This window comes from Phoxinus phoxinus, assembly GCF_949152265.1.
Source record: "Phoxinus phoxinus genome assembly, chromosome: 15".
In the NCBI taxonomy this organism is placed as follows: Eukaryota; Metazoa; Chordata; class Actinopteri; order Cypriniformes; family Leuciscidae; genus Phoxinus; species Phoxinus phoxinus.
The window spans coordinates 30,963,953-30,982,441 of NC_136890.1; the positions used below are offsets into that span (position 1 = coordinate 30,963,953).

The window sequence follows — 18,489 nt, forward strand, 5'->3', positions numbered from 1 at the left end:
CTGAATCATGTTTTTCTTCTAACCTTCTGTTGATGTACAGGAAACAAGAGACTGTCGTACCTACAGATTTGCCCTTGGTCCAGGAACTTGGCGCCACACTACGGGAATGGACACAAATATGGCACAAGCTTTACGTGGTACGTGAACCCACATGTGTCATTTGTGGGTAGTTTGAGTTGAACTCAGTCCGTTTCAGCTCAACACAGAGCTTCCCACAATGTGTTTGTTCAACAAAGACGAATCCCATCCCTAGTGTTTTGTAAGCTGTGATATGGTTTTTAATCAATTGTCCGTCTACATACCAGAACAACAAGACCACGCTGTTCCGGAACGTCCAGCAGATGGCCTACAGTCTGATCGAGTACCGCTCGCAGATTGTGTCCGGCACGCTTCCCAACGACGAACTTGTGGAGCTGAGGAAGAAAGTCACCGCGAAGATCGACTATGGGAACAGGTGCGATATAGCTTCCCGAACCTCACCGAACAGATCTTTTGATAAGTTTTCATTTGAGAGGCTTGAATGTCTGTATGTGATTTGCTGATATCCTCAAGCAGAAATATTGAATTTAGCCTATTTAAGTTGATGGAATGCTTTAATACAACTGTTTATAATAATGATGGTAATACTTTAAGTATGTGTCAGCACTCTTGTGTGTTAAACTATGACTGTGGCTGTTGCACAGGATTCTGGGTCTTGATTTAGTGGTGCGTGATGAAGCCGGAAACACATTAGATCCCGAACGCACCAGCACGGTCAGTCTGTTCAGGGCTCATGAGACCGCATCCCTCAGTATTGATGAGAGGATACAGGAGGAGAAGGTAAAACACTAGTTTTCGCTCTGTTCATGATCAAATTGGTATAATATATACGCTGGTACTAGGAAAATATTTTCTTTCTAGTTGCTTGTTGAACCCTGGGTCCATTATTAGCACATGCCTATTGCCAAATTGGATTTGATGAGTAATTAAAATAATTAGCTGTTTATTGTATAATGCATGGTTTGAGTTGCAAAGTAAATTCACAGGAATAGCTGACAGAATCAAATTAGGAACGATACAAATGGACTGCTAAAGAAAAACTGACACATTGGTTGGTTATTCTGCTGTTATGTTTTGATAAAATAAATAGGCTAAATATCTATTAACCTTTTATTGCACAGGGACTTTTTTATTAATCCCCTTTGAAGCACTGTAGATAAATATATAAAAAATAATGCAAAAGGTTATTTCCATGGCTGGCTGGTGAGAAATAATTATGTCTGTCATTAAAATTGACCTGCAACTGAAAAGCGTGTTAAAAAGGTATTTTTGGACTTTGCATGAGCGCTTTCTTTGTACATTTCTTTATAATAAATAATCCCCCCTATTCAACATTCATTCAGTTAAACATGTTGGTGTGGTGATAAAACCTTGCTTTTTAAAAATACCCTATTTTTTATGTTTGGTTTGTTGTGAAATTGGTGCTAAAATCTTTTTCAAATCATTATTTGCATATAAAATGTCGAAACATTATTACTTTTGAAGGTTACATTTAAATTGTACAGTTTTTTGCATTTGACAGATGCTTTTTTCCATTGCATGCAGGGATACATTTGATCAGCTAATGCATTCCCTGGCATTGTTAATCAAACCCATGACATAACTTCAGTCAAACTGTCCACTACTTCTGTGTCCAGTCCTGATTTTTCTCTTTTCTGATTGGGTAGATGCGGCTTCAGAGCCTGGAGAAACGGCGTCAGGCCCTCTTCAGCGGCGTACACACGTACAGCATCCTAATGTGTCTCAAAAACTTTGTATGCAACATCGGAGAAGATGCAGAACTCTTCATGTCATTATATGATCCTGACAAGTCTGAATTTATTAGGTGAGTCTGCCTTTTGTTTTGTTTTTGAAAAGCAGAAGGGCAAAAGTATTGAACGTCCGCTGTGTATTGATGGACTTCTGTTTGAAATAGACAGTTGTTTTAGTTCTTTAAAAGCTGAAGTACACCAGTATTAGTGTGCGTGTGTCGGTTTCAGTGGTGAAAATATTATGGCACAAACTGGACAATGAATAACATGTTATTTTATTTCATGAGATGAGTTGCTTTATGTTAGAGAGAGAATGTCTAAGAGACTGAAAACTAATCTGTTCTTTTCAAAAGATACATAAAACACCTAGTCAATGTGTTTTTTTGCTTTCAGTTATAGCCTTTATATTTAAGAGCTTGCGTCATGAATCATCAAATTTTCCTTGACATTTTGAATTAAAAGGGTATATTGTGTTGAACTTGAAACATCCCGAGTCTATTAAAACTGTTTATTAAAGTCAAACTTGAAAAGTGTCCCTTTTCGAAAGCATTGGATTTTTGATGAGGGTGGAAAATAGTCGTGAATATTAACATTTAGCATTATAAGTGGACCTTGTCATACAAAGGCAACCTTTTCTTCACAGACCTAGTTTGGTTAAATGTTGTTTGAGCTTTGTGGAAATAGTCTTTGTGTTTTCCTATCAGTGAAAACTTCCTGGTGCGGTGGGACAGCACAGGCATGCCGAAAGAGATCGAAAAACTCAACAACCTTCCTGCACTCTTTACGGTAGGAACAGGCTTTTTGACTTCCGGTCAAAAGTTTGGGGTCAGTATGATTTTTGTTATTGAAAGAAGTCAATTTTAAACAACTGTTTGTCTTTTTCAATGTACTTTATTCCTGTGTTGCAAAGCTGCATTTTCAGCATCATTACTCCAGTCTGGAGTATGATCCTGTCACATGATCCTTCAGAAATCATTCTAATATGATCATTTGCTGCTCAATAAACATTTCTTCTTATCAATGTTGAAAACAAATGTGCTGCTATATATTTCTGTAGAAACTGTTATTAATTTTTTCAGGATTCATTAATGAATTGAAAGTTCAAGAAAACACAAGTTTTTTAAAAAAAAAATATATTTTTGTAATTCAAGTCTTTACTTTCACAAACAAGCGTTCTGACCCCAAACGTTTGAACAGCAAATCTAAAAAGGAAAAAAAAAAAAAAGCATGGGATTGTTTTGAATAGTTGCAAGCATTACCTGCTGTTGTTCTTCTGTGTTCAGGACCTGAGCAGCAGTGACCTCATCAGACAGCGCCTCTTCCTGGTGTGTCAGATCATCCGTGTGGGATGCATGGAGCTGAAGGACGGAAAGAAACACACAGGAGGGCTGAGGAGGCCGTTTGGAGTCGCAGGTTCTAGATTCTTGATTATTTATAGATGTAGAAGATCCAGAGATTTCCCTAGATTTTTATTCTTCATATTTGGAATTTGTTTAGAACCATGAGTATTTGTCCTTTTAAATAGTTAAAATGGTACACTTTACAATAAGGTCCAATTAGGTAACATTAGATAATGCAACTAACTATGAGCAATGCATTTGTTACAGTATTTATGAATCTTTGTTAATGTTAGTTCATAAAAACACAAGAGTTCGTTTGTTAGTTGATGTCCGCTCAGGTCCATTAAATAATATTAATCGATTTTTAAGTACTGAGATTAATAAATGGTTGACAATTATGTTTCATTGTTAGTTTGTTAACTAAGGTAGTTTAGTGTAGCCATTAAAATGAATGCACAGAGCTCTCCAATAGTTAAATACTACTAGCTTTCCTGTAGCTCAAACAGTAGACACTTGCAACGCCAAAGTCAAGGGTTCAATTCCCAGGGAAAGCAAGAACTGATAAGAATGTAAAATGTGTATTTGGATAAAAGCATCTGCCAAATGCGTAAATGTAAATGTAAATATCCATAAAGGTGAAGTCATTTCTGTGCCACTTGCATCCTGGAAACAGAATTGCAAAAATATTGACCGTTTTCAGGCAGATTTCCTTCCACCTCAACAGGACGACACTAACAGCTTTACAGCTCAAATAACACATTTTGTTCTGCTGACTACAAGTGCTTTAAAAACTACAATACAAACGACACATTTCTGCTTTGGAGCTCTTCATCCATCTTGGCTGCTGGGCTTCAATTATGAGTGCATTACTGCCAGTGCACTTTTTGTCTGTTTTCGTGATCTTGAGGGACTTCCTTTTGTGTGGTAATAGATCTTAACTTGACAGATGTGTGCGAACAAGGGTTTAATTGCATCAAGAGAATCACAACAATTTGTGTTTCTCTAGTATTTTGATGATAACACTTTTACTTTTTTTGCTCTGCCTTTTACTGTCAAATAACAGAGCAAAAGACATTGTTTATCCGAATTGCCGATTTGTTTTTGAGAAAAATTACTTTCCCTCAGTCAAGCGCGCATGACGTTTCATATCTCGCAGCGTATAGTGTTCCCTTGCCTTTCTTTCTCCTGTTTATCATATTTTAGTTTAAAGTTTCCAGTTGTGCAGGTATAGCTGAAAGACCCAATGATACTATTATTATATTTCCTTGGTCTAACTCAATAATGTCATATGAAATGATTACATTGTGAATAGATGCTGTATCAAACATACAGGTGACCCACATTTGTGGCAAATAGTTTCTTTTAGTTTCAAAAGGACGTTGTGTCAAGTGTTTTGACCTTTTTTTTTTTACTGCTGACTCACTGGAGACAGACATATCAGGTTGAATGCCTGCATTGTATTTTTCAAGAAGAAAATTGAAGCAATTTTTATCGTAAGCTCAAAGACATATTGCATCACTGGCTTATAATATTCATCCTGAGCACAGACAATACATGGGTTATTTTGTTGTGAACATGTCTGTCCATTTTTTCATGGTTGATGGTACACTATTAGAGAGCTAAAAGACATGAGTTTCAGGAAAAGCTGTTAGTAGGCAGCATGATCACAGAATAATGATGTTTTTCTTAGATTTAATAATCTGATTTTGAAAATGATTTAGTGTCTGTTCATTTGGTATTCAAGCTTGCAAATTGAGGTTTCTATTGACTCAAAATTAGTCTATAGAAATCTTTAGTCACAAATACACATTGAAACATATTCAAAGAATTGAAATGAATAGTTTGCGCCACATATTTGACCTCCGAATACATCTCCAAACTAATACTTAGAAAATGCAAGTTATTTCTCTCTCTAAGGGAATGTGAACAATACAGAATGTAATGTAATAATTAAATGTAATGTATCTGCGGTTCGGATCAGCTCTAGCCTCCTGTTCTTTGTGTTTACAGTCATGGATATCACAGATATTGCCCATGGGAAAATTGATGATGATGATAAGCAGTATTTCATCCCTTTTCAACAGTGAGTGTGTCCTTTTTGAGATTAAAATATCCTTCATTTGCATGATTTGTTTCTCTTTTCATGTTTTTTTTGTGCACTTCTTCATGCATTGTTGTTTATCTTGGGCAAAGTCCATCATACACTGTTACCCCTAGGCTATATTTTGCTATTTCTTTCAATTTTTTTGTCCTTCTCCTCTTGGACTCTTTTCCTAGGATTGCCATGGAAACGTACATCCGTCAGAGGCAGCTAATCATGTCTCCTCTCATCCCGTCTCGTGTCATTGGCGAGAACGAGCCACTGGCTGCCGTCTTCAACAAGGTCATCGCAACACGAGAGGTCAACCACAAAGGACAGGGTAAATCCAGACCAAAAGGCCCCAAACAATAATCTTTGGTCTTGTGTTTATGTCTCTGCCAACAAATGTGACCTTGTGGAAGTTTCTCGATTGTTGTATGAAAGTCGAGTATTTGGAAAGTTTGAGAGAATGAAAACTGGAAAACTTTGGTAGAGACAAATTTTACAGTTGATAAAAAAAAATAAAAAATCTGTCTGTCTTTCGCTTGGTCTGTTTGTCTTGTCTCTCTGTCTTTCGTTTGTTCTGTCTGTCTAGTCTCTGTCTTTCGCTTGGTCTGTCTATTTGGTCTCTCTGTCTTTCGTTTGGTCTGTTTTTCTTGTCTCTCTGTCTTTTGTTTGTTCTGTCTGTTTGTACTCTGTCTTTCGTTTGGTCTCTCTGTCTTTCGCTTGTTCTGTCTATTTGGTCTCTCTGTCTTTCGCTTGGTCTGTTTGTCTTGTCTCTCTGTCTTTCGTTTGTTCTGTCTGTTTGGTCTCTGTCTTTTGTTTGGTCTGTTTGTCTAGTCTCTCTGTCTTTCGTTTGTTCTGTCTGTTTGGTCTCTCTGTCTTTAGTTTGTTCTGTCTGTTTGGTCTCTCTGTCTTTAGTTTGTTCTGTCTGTTTGGTCTCTCTGTCTTTCGTTTGTTCTGTCTGTTTGGTCTCTCTGTCTTTCGTTTGTTCTGTCTGTTTGGTCTCTCTGTCTTTCGTTTGTTCTGTGTTTGGTCTCTCTGTCTTTCGTTTGTTCTGTCTGTTTGGTCTCTCTGTCTTTCGTTTGTTCTGTGTTTGGTCTCTGTCTTTCGTTTGTTCTGTCTGTTTGGTCTCTCTGTCTTTTGTTTGTTCTGTCTGTTTGTACTCTGTCTTTCGTTTGGTCTCTCTGTCTTTCGCTTGTTCTGTCTATTTGGTCTCTCTGTCTTTCGCTTGGTCTGTTTGTCTTGTCTCTCTGTCTTTTGTTTGTTCTGTCTGTTTGGTCTCTGTCTTTTGTTTGGTCTGTTTGTCTAGTCTCTCTGTCTTTCGTTTGTTCTGTCTGTTTGGTCTCTCTGTCTTTAGTTTGTTCTGTCTGTTTGGTCTCTCTGTCTTTAGTTTGTTCTGTCTGTTTGGTCTCTCTGTCTTTCGTTTGTTCTGTCTGTTTGGTCTCTCTGTCTTTAGTTTGTTCTGTCTGTTTGGTCTCTCTGTCTTTAGTTTGTTCTGTCTGTTTGGTCTCTCTGTCTTTCGTTTGTTCTGTCTGTTTGGTCTCTCTGTCTTTCGTTTGGTCTGTTTGTCTTGTCTTTCTGTCTTTCGTTATGTCTGCTATCTGTCTGGTAATTGATTCTGAGATGATTTAGTCTGTGTTGAGAGATTCTGCGTCCCCAGGGCTGGAGTTTGTTGACTGACGAGACCTGTCCGACTTTGCTTTCAGGTTTGTTTGTGACCCTAAAGCTGCTCCCTGGAGACGTGTTTCAGGTTAAAAAAGATTACCCTCATTTTGTGGACCGCACAACAGCTATAGTCAGGAAAATGGGCTTTCCTGAAATTATCCTGCCAGGTTGGTCTGCACATCTTTCAGATTGTAACATCTTCGTCTTAATAACAGTGCTATTAAAGCCTTTCTTACCCACTCTAGTAAATCCATTTGCAGTTGTCTCTTCACCCAGATCCTCTAGTGACCATTACTAGTCAACCTTTATGTACAGTTCAGTTAGTGCAACCATTATGTCTCTACAGGTTATGTAAGGAATGATATATATGTTACACTGCTACAAGGAGAATTTGATCGTGGCAAGAAGAAGACCCCCAAAAATGTAGAAGTTATTATGAGCGTGTTGGATGAAGAAGGAAATCCCATGGAGGTAAAAAAAACAAAAACAAAAAACATAAAATTAATTTGGTAGAATTTGGTAAAATTAATTAATATCTAGGCTCAATCAGGATATTCCCACAGCATTGCCTGGTAAAGAGCACTTGTTATAAACCTTGTCTAAAAAAAACAGGATTACCATGGCACAACTTTTTAGGAAATAACATTATCATTTTAATATGAATGATATTCATGTATATATATAAAAAAAAAACTTTCTTTGGTTCCATTGTCCTTCGTTCTTCTTGTTTATATTGACTAACAGTTTTGACTTTCTCTATTTAGCATGCATAGCTCATCCACCCCCTTTATCTCTGTGTTTTGACAGCAGAACTGTTGCTGGCATAAAAACAGCTCACAGATCTTTCTCCTTTATGAAACGGCTGCTGTCTTTAAATGTCCAAACACACAGTACAGAAAGCTTTTTACAGTTCTGTTCTTGCCAAATGCTATTTCGATCTGTAATGCACTGAAATGCGTGTCCTGTTTACACCCATGAACACGGAAAAAAAAAAATCATTCTGAAACATATCCTAAAAAGATCCCCCCCCTTTTGAGAGATTTAAGCTCGTCTTTCAGTCTTGTTGTCATTTTATATACTGCACATTATGCAACACAGTTTCCTTCAACTCAAGCTGTGCGCTGCCAACTTCTGGTCTTGTTAACATTGAACTTTTTCTACTGCAAACCACTTACTGTATGAGAAAAGAAAAACTATTTTTTTTTTCTAGTAAATCTTTTGTTTTTTTTACCTTCTCAATCTCTCTTCAGAAAGCCATGTTTCCTGGAGCTGGTTATGAAGGGATCACTGAATATAAGTCTGTCATCTACTATCAAGTCAAGCAGCCCTGCTGGAATGAGACGGTTAAGGTACAAACACCAGGTCGAAAACAAAAGCATCTGGGTTCAGGTTTATGAAGTTTTGAAGCTAAAGGCCCTTTCATATGACTCGCGCAAGCATTCTCCAATGCAAAGCATTAATATACAGTACAGCACAACCTCGCTTTATTTAGCATGCAGCGTATTCAAGCGTTGTAACCTGTTTCAACTTTTTTTCAACGCATGCAAATATTATAACAAGATGGAAGAGCGACTGATTCTTTGTGCAAATGAAGTTGCATGTTTTATTAATTTCTTTAATATCACTTTCATTAAAACCTCTTTGCTAACTCAACCAGGCCAATGCGTTTTTGCATGAACATTGACGCGCATCCTTTTCATTCTTTCTGTAATGTTTTAAAGGGATCTCCAGGATTTTTTCTTATTTTAAGCTCAAATGTGTTCTCTCTTCCATTTCCTATTTTCACTGCACACACTTGCCACTTTCATGCTGCCTAGCAAGAAAATTGCCCTTCTGTGACACTGCCAGCAATGCTTTTCATGTCAAGGTCAATTGAACTCCTGACGCTTGTGTTAAGAGGTGTGTTGAAGCTCTTCACATGGGTCATATGAAAGGGACTTAAGAGCTGCACCAGGGTTTTCATTCACTCGCTCCCTTCTGTCCGTCAGGTGGCCATTCCTATTGAGGATGTGTGTCGATGTCACCTAAAGCTGACCTTTAGACACAGATCTTCCCAAGATTGTGAGTCCTTATTGTGCATGACATTGAGGTTGCAAGAACTGTATGTAGAAGCTAAAGCTTTTTTTCTTTTTCATTAATGCATTTATGCAGAGGTTCACAACCTTTTTGTCCAGGTCATGTTTGTTGCCTGCATTTCACATTTTATATGGAAGTCCAACATTGGGCTAAATATTGTGCTCGATAAACATTTATAAAGAATGGAGTTTATAGAGATCTCACTTAAACACATTAGCATTTTTGCTGACCCCAGGTTGAGAACCTCCGCACTACTCTATATTTAAGTTTGTTTTAATGTTGAAAATTTGTCTCCTTACATTTCTGTAGCCAGAGATAAGTCTGAGAAGCCTTTCGGCATGGCCTTTGTCCGGCTGATGAAGTCGGATGGCACGACACTCCCAGATGGGAAACACGATCTCATTGTCTACAAGGTGGGTACCTTAAAGGAATGTTCTGGGTTCAAAATAACTGTTTTCTATTTGAATATATTTAAAATTTTTATTTATTCCTGTGATGAAAAGCTGAATTTTCAGCATCATTACTCCTGTCTTCAGTGTCACATGATCATTCAGAAATCATTTTTATATGCTGATTTGCTGCTCAAGAAACATTTCTGAGTATTATCAATGTTAAAAAACAGTTTGTGAAAACCGTGATTTTTTTTTTTTTCCGGATTCTTTAATGAATAGAGAGTTCAAAAGAATTTATTTAAAGCATTTATTTAAAATAGAAATCTTTTGAAACATTATAAATGTCTTTACTGTCACTTTTGATCAATTGAAGGCATCCTAGCTGAATGTGAAATGTATTAATATCTTTCAAATAAAAAATATATTACTGTCCCCAAGCTTTTGAAAAGTAGTGTTCTTTCTCCGCTGAAAGCACTTCAGTCAGTTAAACTCATCTTACCATGTAACCTTTGGGTCTCTTCAAACTTTTCTGAACTTCTCTTTATACCTGCAGTATCTGCTGTCGTTCCGTGTCATGTGGCTTTTCTGTTTCAAACACGCAGTGCCGCTACACGTTCCTCTTCTGTTCCTACAGGTGGATGTGAAGAAAACTGACGATGCCAAGACGTATTTGACTCTGCCTGGCTTGTATGCTGAAGTGGAAGAGAAAGAGAGACAAACGGGAAAATCCTTCCATCATGCCGGTCTCATTCCTATCACCAAAGACAGCTTCCAGATCGCCACCCTCACCTGCTCTACAAAGCTTACTCAAAACGGTATTTCCTTTAGTAAAATCAACAGCACTTTCACCTCAGTCATTTATTATATTTTACATTTCAATATTTCCACAATATCTTGCCCAAGAATGACAATTTTATCATAGTTTACCCTCATACCTTTGCATATTAAATTTAAATACACCCATTACCTTCAGATTTCATTTTCACATTTATTTGAGCGCTTTTTACAATACATATCGTCAAAGCAGCTTTACGTTTTTTCTAGTTACAATTAAGATTAATCTGTGATCAGAGGTGACTGTGTCAACATAATGTCCATATGGCAGAAATACACAGTTCTAAGAAAATCACGCAGTTAGCTAACGTCATGTATTCATTTAGCAGAAACCTTAAAGGAATGATCACATGTGATCATATGATTTGGAAGAAGAGGGATGAAAATAGAAAATGACAAAAGTTTAATTTTGTGCTAAACTCCCACAGTATGAAACAGCAAAGTTCTTGCAGTAGCTGGATTTGTTAAACTTTTTAAATTTCCTCCGACTCAGTTGACCTTCTGGGGCTTCTCAACTGGAGATCGAACACTGAGAGACTTGAAGAAATTCTTCAGAAACTGATGGAAGTAGATGGAGGGGAGATTATTAAAGTAAGGTTGTGAGAAAACGCAACACTTGGCCTTCTGCAAAATGCTGCTTTATGATCTAACGTGTTTGTTGTGTGTTTCTGTAGTTCCTGCAGGACACACTAGACGCTCTCTTTAATATCATGATGGAGACCTCAGAGGAAGAAACCTATGATACACTAGTTTTCAATGCCTTGGCAAGTATTGATTATTTAACTCGCTCTTCGGAGATCCACTAGTTGCCAACTATGCTTCTGTTTTGGAGTTTTTCCAGTAATGGAAAACCTGGAAATATCAAGGAACAATCAAATAAATTACATGTAAACTTTCCTGTCAATCAGTGCAGTGATTTGGTCCCAACATACCACATAAGTGTAAGTGTGAAGTATCCCGAATAGAAGTTGCACACCAAAGCTTGAAGGGTTAGTTCACCCAAAAATGAAAATTCTGTCAGTAATTACTCACCCTCATGTTGTTCCAACCGCGTAAGACTTTCATTCATCTTTGGAACACAAATTAAGATATTTTTGATGAAATCTGAGAGCTGTCTCACAAACTGCTAGGTCATTTCATCTGCCGGCCCAGAAAAGTAAATAAATCGTTAAAATAGTCCAAGTGACTACAGTGACTTAACCTTAAGTTTATCAAGCGACCTGAATACTTTTTGTGCGCAAAAAACAACAAAAATAACGGCTTTATTCAATTATTAATTTTCTTCCGTATGGGCCTCTGATGTGAGTTTTTCTTTTTTCAAGATTTACGCATTTCAATTAATACAAAAATATCATCAAATTGAATTGAATAATCCTTACATATTTTTCATATTATGAATCAAGTACAAAATAAATAAATAGAGCTCAATAAAACATTTTGTATAAGTCTTAGTGGAACAAGGGAATGGACCGTTTAGTTTGTGATTCGTATTCATAAAAAAATCAAATAAAAATGAAAATATAAGTTTAAGATTTATACAAAATGTTTTATTAAGCTCTAGTTTTTTTACTCAGTTAAAATTCTTTATTATATTAATAATTCTGTATGTAAGGATTATTCAATTCAATTTGATTTGAATTTGACTATTAATTGATATGGCTAAATCTTGAAAAAAGTCTTCATTTTTGGAGTGGTATTCATAGTGTGGGAAGCTTGTTCCGAATGAGCGATACTTTCACTGTTACTCATAGTTGCGGTATGAAGTATTAAACTTTGGTGTGTACGTTTTCTCATCGTGATATAAATCATGTGACTTGTTGGGGCCAAATCATTGCACAAAAGTTAGATTAAAGTTACCAACTGTATAAAGAGTGCTCTGCCACTTCTGCCGAGTCATTGCGTTTTCATTAGTTATTCATACGAGTAACCTTAATGCCATAACACGCCATATGGCCATCTGCATGTGGGATGTCTTCCCCCTCACAGACATACAAGTCAGATTATTCCGCCATATGATGTGTACTTTATCCGTGCATCATTTTTTTAAGTAGTTATTTATTATTTCAGTCAGTTTTTCAACCACTACTGTAGTTGCATTACATTTGGGATAGAGAGTGACGTTAGTGCCTTATAATAATCCTTTGAGGTTATGCGTCATGTCAGAAGATATAAAAATCAAGTTGGTTATTAATATTTTTCCCTGCCAATTGCCAATTTTGGTTGCATAAGTACAAAAGAAAGGTAGTGTTGCAGAGGCAGGGACTGAGATATTTCAATTTGATGAAATATAATGAAAATAAATGGTTTTCTTCTTCTGAATTATTCACAATAAGATACATTTATTAAGAAAGTACATTTAAATGTAATGTTGTCTTTAAACTTGATTAAAGTCATATGACTATTCATATTGTTTTATTTGTCCAGGTTTTCATCATCTCACTGATTGGGGACGTAAAGTTTCAGCATTTCAACCCTGTTTTGGAGACCTACATTAGCAAACACTTCAGCGCTACTCTGGCGTATCAGTAAGAGTTCATGTCTTGTTTGGATTTTGTGTCACAGTTCATACGTTTTAATATAACTCGGCCATATTTTTCCACATTTAATTCTCACTTTGCCTAACTCGGGCTAACACTCTCTTCTTCTCTAACCCGTTCTCCATATACACCTGTCCAGTGACACTCTCAGTTGTGACTTGTATTTATTTGCAAGCGTGCTGTAATTGCCTCGGTTTGCCTTGTCTTTTCACAGGAAATTGACCAAAGTGTTGAATTATTTTGTGGGCCATGCCGAGAACCCGGCTCATACGGAGCGACTATACGCCGCCTTGAAAGCCTTCAAATATCTTTTTCGTTTCATCGTGCAGTCTCGGATTCTCTATTTGAGGTGGGTACCGGCCTTTATTTCCTCTCGAAAAGTGGGCTTGATTGAACTTGTCCTTCATCTGACAATGCAAATGAAAAAGCAACAGTAAACATTATACTTTAGAAATCACTTGCTTCTATATTGGTACAAAGAACCTCCATATGGACATCCATGGTGATAGATAGAGAGAGAGAGAGAGATAGATAGAGAAATAGATAGAGAAATAGATAGAGAAATAGATAGAGAAATAGATAGAGAAATAGAGAGAGAAATAGAGAGAGAAATAGAGAGAGAAATAGATAGAATAGATAGAGAGAGGAATAGATAGAGAGAAATAGATAGAGAGAGAAATAGATAGAGAGAGAAACAGATAGAGAGAGAAACAGATAGAGAGAGAAATAGATAGAGAGAGAAATAGATAGAGAGAGAAATAGATAGAGAGAGAAATAGATAGAGAGAGAAATAGATAGAGAGAGGAATAGAGAGAGGAATAGAGAGAGGAATAGATAGAGGAATAGATAGAGGAATAGATAGAGGAATAGATAGAGGAATAGATAGAGGAATAGATAGAGGAATAGATAGAGGAATAGATAGAGGAATAGATAGAGGAATAGATAGAGGAATAGATAGAGGAATAGATAGAGGAATAGATAGAGGAATAGATAGAGGAATAGATAGAGGAATAGATAGAGGAATAGATAGAGGAATAGATAGAGGAATAGATAGAGGAATAGATAGAGGAATAGATAGAGGAATAGATAGAGGAATAGATAGAGGAATAGATAGAGGAATAGATAGAGGAATAGATAGAGGAATAGATAGAGGAATAGATAGAGGAATAGATAGAGGAATAGATAGAGGAATAGATAGAGGAATAGATAGAGGAATAGATAGAGGAATAGATAGAGGAATAGATAGAGGAATAGATAGAGGAATAGATAGAGGAATAGATAGAGGAATAGATAGAGGAATAGATAGAGGAATAGATAGAATTAGAGATGGATAGATAGTAGGGCTGTTAAACGATTAATCGCGATTAATCGCATCCAAAATAAAAGTTTGTGTTTACATAATAAATGTGTCTGTGCTGTGTATAATTATTTTGTATATTTAAATACACACACATGCTTGTATATATTTAATAAATATTTACATGTTCCGTATATACTGTAAATAGATTTATATATAATTTATATTATATATAAATTATAAATATTTTATTTATAAATAACACATTTTTCCTAAATATATACATGAACGTGTGTGTATTTATATATACAAAATAATTATACACAGTACACATTTATTATGTAAACACAAACTTTTATTTTGGATGCGATTAACCGCGATTAATCGTTTCACAGCCCTAATAGACAGACAAACAGCCATTAATGGTGCTTTATGAGCAGAATTGCTGTTACTTTTGCTCATATTTAGGGTTGACTCATTGACCTGACTACAGACATGAATGATATGAAACATCCACCCACAGCACCCTAGAATCATATCGCTGATGTTTGCATGGACAAGCATCACTAAAATGTTCTTGACAAAATGTTTTTCTGTTTGCTATTTGTCAGGTTTTATGGGAAAAGTGAAGATGCGGGGCAGTTTCTCGACTCCATTCGGACCTTATTTCTCTCGATCAGCAATCTGATGGACAGACCTCTGGATGAAGGAGTTAAGATAAAGGCAGGTTTCACTACATGGATATTGACATTTAGAAGATGTCTTTACAGATGTCATTTGTGAGCGCAGCCATTTGCAAAAGCCACAAATAAAGATTCACACTACTGTTCAAAAGTTTGTGGTCAGTAATATTTTTTATTTTAAAGAAAATAATATTCTTATTCAGTTACAAAAGATTTTTATTTCCAATAAATGCTGTTCTATTCATCAGAGAATCCTGGATTTTTTTTATCTCAATTTTCACACAAGTATTAAGAAGCACAACTGCTTTCAACATTGATAAAAATTTGAAATGTTTCTTGAGTGAAAAATCAGCTATTAGAATGATTTCTATATATATATATATATATATATATATAAATGATATCTGTTTTTCTCACAGGGAGCAATCTTGAAATATCTTCCCACCATCATCAACGAATTGCAGAAGGTATTTGACGCTGTAGAGCTCAGGTAAAGTGAAAACTTCATTGCTATTTTTGGTTACACTTTATTTCGATAGTCCACTTAAGCCCTCTACTAACTATAAGTAACTTGTCAACTACATGTCAACTAACTCTCATTAGAGTATTAGTAGAGTGTAGTAGACTGTCAGTAGACTGTTAGGTGTTAGGGTTCGGGTTAGGAGAATAAGTTGACTTGTATTTGCCAAGTTACTTATAGTCAGTAGAATATCTGTTGGAGGACCAACAAAATAAAGTGTTAGCAGATATTAAGGAGACAGTCTACTAATACTAATGACAGTTAGTTGACATGTACTGGTAGTTGCAAAGTTACTTCTAGTTAGTAGAATGTCTAAAGTGGACTATCGAAATAAAATGTTACCCTGTTTTTTTCTTCCAGAAATCATAAAGTAAATATGAATGTAATGTAAATAATGAATGTAAATAAATATGAGTGTATGTGTATGAATGTAAATAACGCTGTTTCTGATGGTTATAGTTTAATACCACCACCCTCAAATGTTACAACTACCATCGTATCTTACATGATCAAAAAACTGCTAAATGAAAGGGATCAGTGAAACTGAATGAAATGTACCCTTCTACTGTGTGTAAAGATCACATTTTCATTTTCAATATTTGCTGGGATCAGATCATATATACACAATGCAGAATTAGACATTCCAGAATCATACATAAGTTAATGATATCAAACAAAGATCCACCGCTATGATCCTCATGCCAGAGCCCAGAATCTCTGAAAGATATTTGATTCAATTGTGTGGTTTTAAGTTCTCTCAGGAAATGATATTACTCAGCAGCAGTTTCCGAGATAGTGCCCTGCATCCATGTTAGAGTTTTTATCTAAAGCAAACTTTAATAACCTTAAATTAATCTTTTATAATATTTCAACTTCTTTACCTGCCATGAAAATAGCCAAGGAAGCTGGCATGGCATAAAAAAACAGAAATGTGAAGCTTGTATTTCATTGAAGCATGAGCAATTCAGTAAAAAACTGTTTAATTTTTTAAGCTTTAAAGTATAAATGTCTTTCAACCATTATCAGTGACAGAATGTGTTTGGCGCGGTAGATCTTGTGGAAAATTGGTTGACATCTCTCTAGCAGGCTTGTAAACATCCAATGTTTGAAGACCAGTTTAGACAAATGAAGTGTTGTGTGTCTCAGATGTTCACTTCACAGATAGTGAATATTAAAATATTAAATGTCAGTTCTTTTCTTTCTTGTTCAAAATATGTAATTCCTGTCTGACTTGCGTTTTCTGTACCGTTATTCATTTATAGTTAACACGTGGAACACATTTTTTCTCTCAGTGTTCAGCTGGCTAAGTTCATCGAGAGCATCCCAGATTTTCAGATGGTGAGGCAGAAGCTGGGCTGTCTGGTGAAAATTGTTGAGAGTAACCTGTTCAAACAGCCAGGTAGGACTTGACACAACATATAATTTATCTCATCGACATCACACTAAATGCGTGGAGCACAAGCTGTGTGTCATCCTAAACCCCTCATATTCCCTGTTGTGCTTCTAGACTGCAGAGATGTTTTGTTGCCCCTGATCACAGATCAGCTGAGTGGACAGCTGGACGATCACTCCAACAAACCCGACCTCGAGGCGTGTGTGCAGCTGCTGAGCACTGTACTGGACATGCTGGACTGCAAAAACGTGGTGAGTGATGTGGTAGAGCATCCCACGTCATGTTTCAATGATTTCTAACGGATGTGACACTGAAGACCGGAGTAAATGTAGGCTTTCCTCACTGGAATAAATTACATCTTACAATATATTCAATTAGTATTTCAAATAGTAATAATATTTCACAGTATAACCAATCAAATAAATGCAGAATTGGTGAGTGTCACAGTGGCTACTTCATAGTGAAATATCTGGCTACACAAGACTATTGAGTGACTTTTTGTATGAATACAGACAGGCTGATCTTTCAACCATGATGCATTTCACTGGTTTGTTGATATGACAGCGCATTCAAGATTGGTTGACATTTCGTTTGAAATGTATTGAGACAGACAGGCATTTCAGGTCAAACTCTTGTGACTTGTGAGCAGCTCTTTGCTGGAGCAGTTGCATTGCAAATTTCCAAAATAAGGTCATTTCATCAGAGAGAGAGTAGTTTCTGGATTCAGTCATCACTCATTCAACCGTCCCTCGGTGCATGTCATTCACCTTTTTATCCTTTCAGGGTCCCACGTCCGGTCATGTGAAGTTAATTGTGGACCGTCTCTTGCGGAGAGTCAACCGTACGGTCATCAACCTGAGCGTGGACTCTCCCTTCATAGTAAGACACAAGCACGCCACAAAATGGAGCTTTTCTAGAAAGATTTAGCAGAGATAAATCCGCTTACCTTCCTGCCAAAGCTGGTGTTATTTCGACCGCACGGCGGCAAAGCCCACACACACCTGCTTGAAACTCATAACAACAACAGTCTGCACCACTGAACTTAACGTGTTTATTTCTTTGCCCAGGCTCTTGGCTATGAGTTTGCTCAGCGGTGTGGGCAGCACATGTAAAGTTATTGATTATTCCTTCTCTTCCTCTGGACACAGGGCCACTACCTGGCATGCATGACCGCTATCCTGAAACAAATGGAAGACGCGCATTATGCACAATACATCAGCACCTTCAAAACCAGACAGGACATTATCGTAAGTCTCCCGCTCTCTCCGCAGGAGCCATCCATCATCGCAGATGCAGAAAGAGCCTTCTGTGCTCCGAGAGTTTAGTTATAAATAATCCACCTTTTGCACAGCTGCCTGATGCGACGCATGTGGCTCTGTTCCCTGTCGTCGTCGGTCCAAGTGCGTCAGGGTTTAATAGCAGAACGAAAATAAGTGTGTTCAAAGCGCCGCTTTAAATTAGCATCTGTTTTTCCTGCTCGGTCATATATTTCTATATTTGCCGGTCTGCATTTAATCATAGAATTCATTGGCATGCACATACATGCTCTTAACAACAATAAATCGTGTATTTTGTTGTCTCCCCCCACCAGGATTTTCTAATGGAGACTTTCATCATGTTCAAAAACCTGATGGGCAACGTATTTCCGCCTGACTGGATGATCCTGAATCTTCTCCAAATGAAAGTCTTTCTGCGGGCGATAGACCAGTACTCTGATGTTCTCAACAAGTACTTTCTGGACTCCGCTCACTTCCACTTACAGGTCAGTTTGACGAGGTCTCGCAAAGAGGTTTTAAAGTACGCAATTATGCTTCAGGCAAGACCAAGGTTATATTTCCAGAAATGCAATAGTGTTTCTGGTTGTGCAAACCACCAGTGC

At 36.9% G+C, this 18,489-nt stretch overlaps 1 protein-coding gene across 2 annotated transcripts in view; it reads left to right on the forward strand.

Moving 5' to 3' along the window:
• Positions 1–18,489, forward strand: part of dock5 (dedicator of cytokinesis 5) — a 60,639-nt gene that overhangs the window by 10,753 nt on the left and 31,397 nt on the right. The window contains exons 5-29 of one of the 2 annotated variants that reach the window (XM_079637658.1): positions 41–137; positions 306–454; positions 684–819; positions 1,707–1,864; positions 2,495–2,576; positions 3,074–3,203; positions 5,141–5,213; positions 5,408–5,550; positions 6,920–7,045; positions 7,225–7,349; positions 8,129–8,227; positions 8,867–8,939; positions 9,264–9,367; positions 9,981–10,161; positions 10,674–10,771; positions 10,855–10,944; positions 12,605–12,705; positions 12,932–13,066; positions 14,626–14,737; positions 15,117–15,187; positions 16,510–16,616; positions 16,725–16,861; positions 17,394–17,489; positions 17,759–17,857; positions 18,202–18,372. In XM_079637658.1, the coding sequence (XP_079493784.1) occupies positions 41–137; positions 306–454; positions 684–819; positions 1,707–1,864; positions 2,495–2,576; positions 3,074–3,203; positions 5,141–5,213; positions 5,408–5,550; positions 6,920–7,045; positions 7,225–7,349; positions 8,129–8,227; positions 8,867–8,939; positions 9,264–9,367; positions 9,981–10,161; positions 10,674–10,771; positions 10,855–10,944; positions 12,605–12,705; positions 12,932–13,066; positions 14,626–14,737; positions 15,117–15,187; positions 16,510–16,616; positions 16,725–16,861; positions 17,394–17,489; positions 17,759–17,857; positions 18,202–18,372 (2,893 nt within the window). Of the gene's footprint in view, positions 1–40; positions 138–305; positions 455–683; positions 820–1,706; positions 1,865–2,494; positions 2,577–3,073; positions 3,204–5,140; positions 5,214–5,407; positions 5,551–6,919; positions 7,046–7,224; positions 7,350–8,128; positions 8,228–8,866; positions 8,940–9,263; positions 9,368–9,980; positions 10,162–10,673; positions 10,772–10,854; positions 10,945–12,604; positions 12,706–12,931; positions 13,067–14,625; positions 14,742–15,116; positions 15,188–16,509; positions 16,617–16,724; positions 16,862–17,393; positions 17,490–17,758; positions 17,858–18,201; positions 18,373–18,489 lie in introns of both variants that reach the window. The other variant, XM_079637659.1, reaches the window with a different exon arrangement.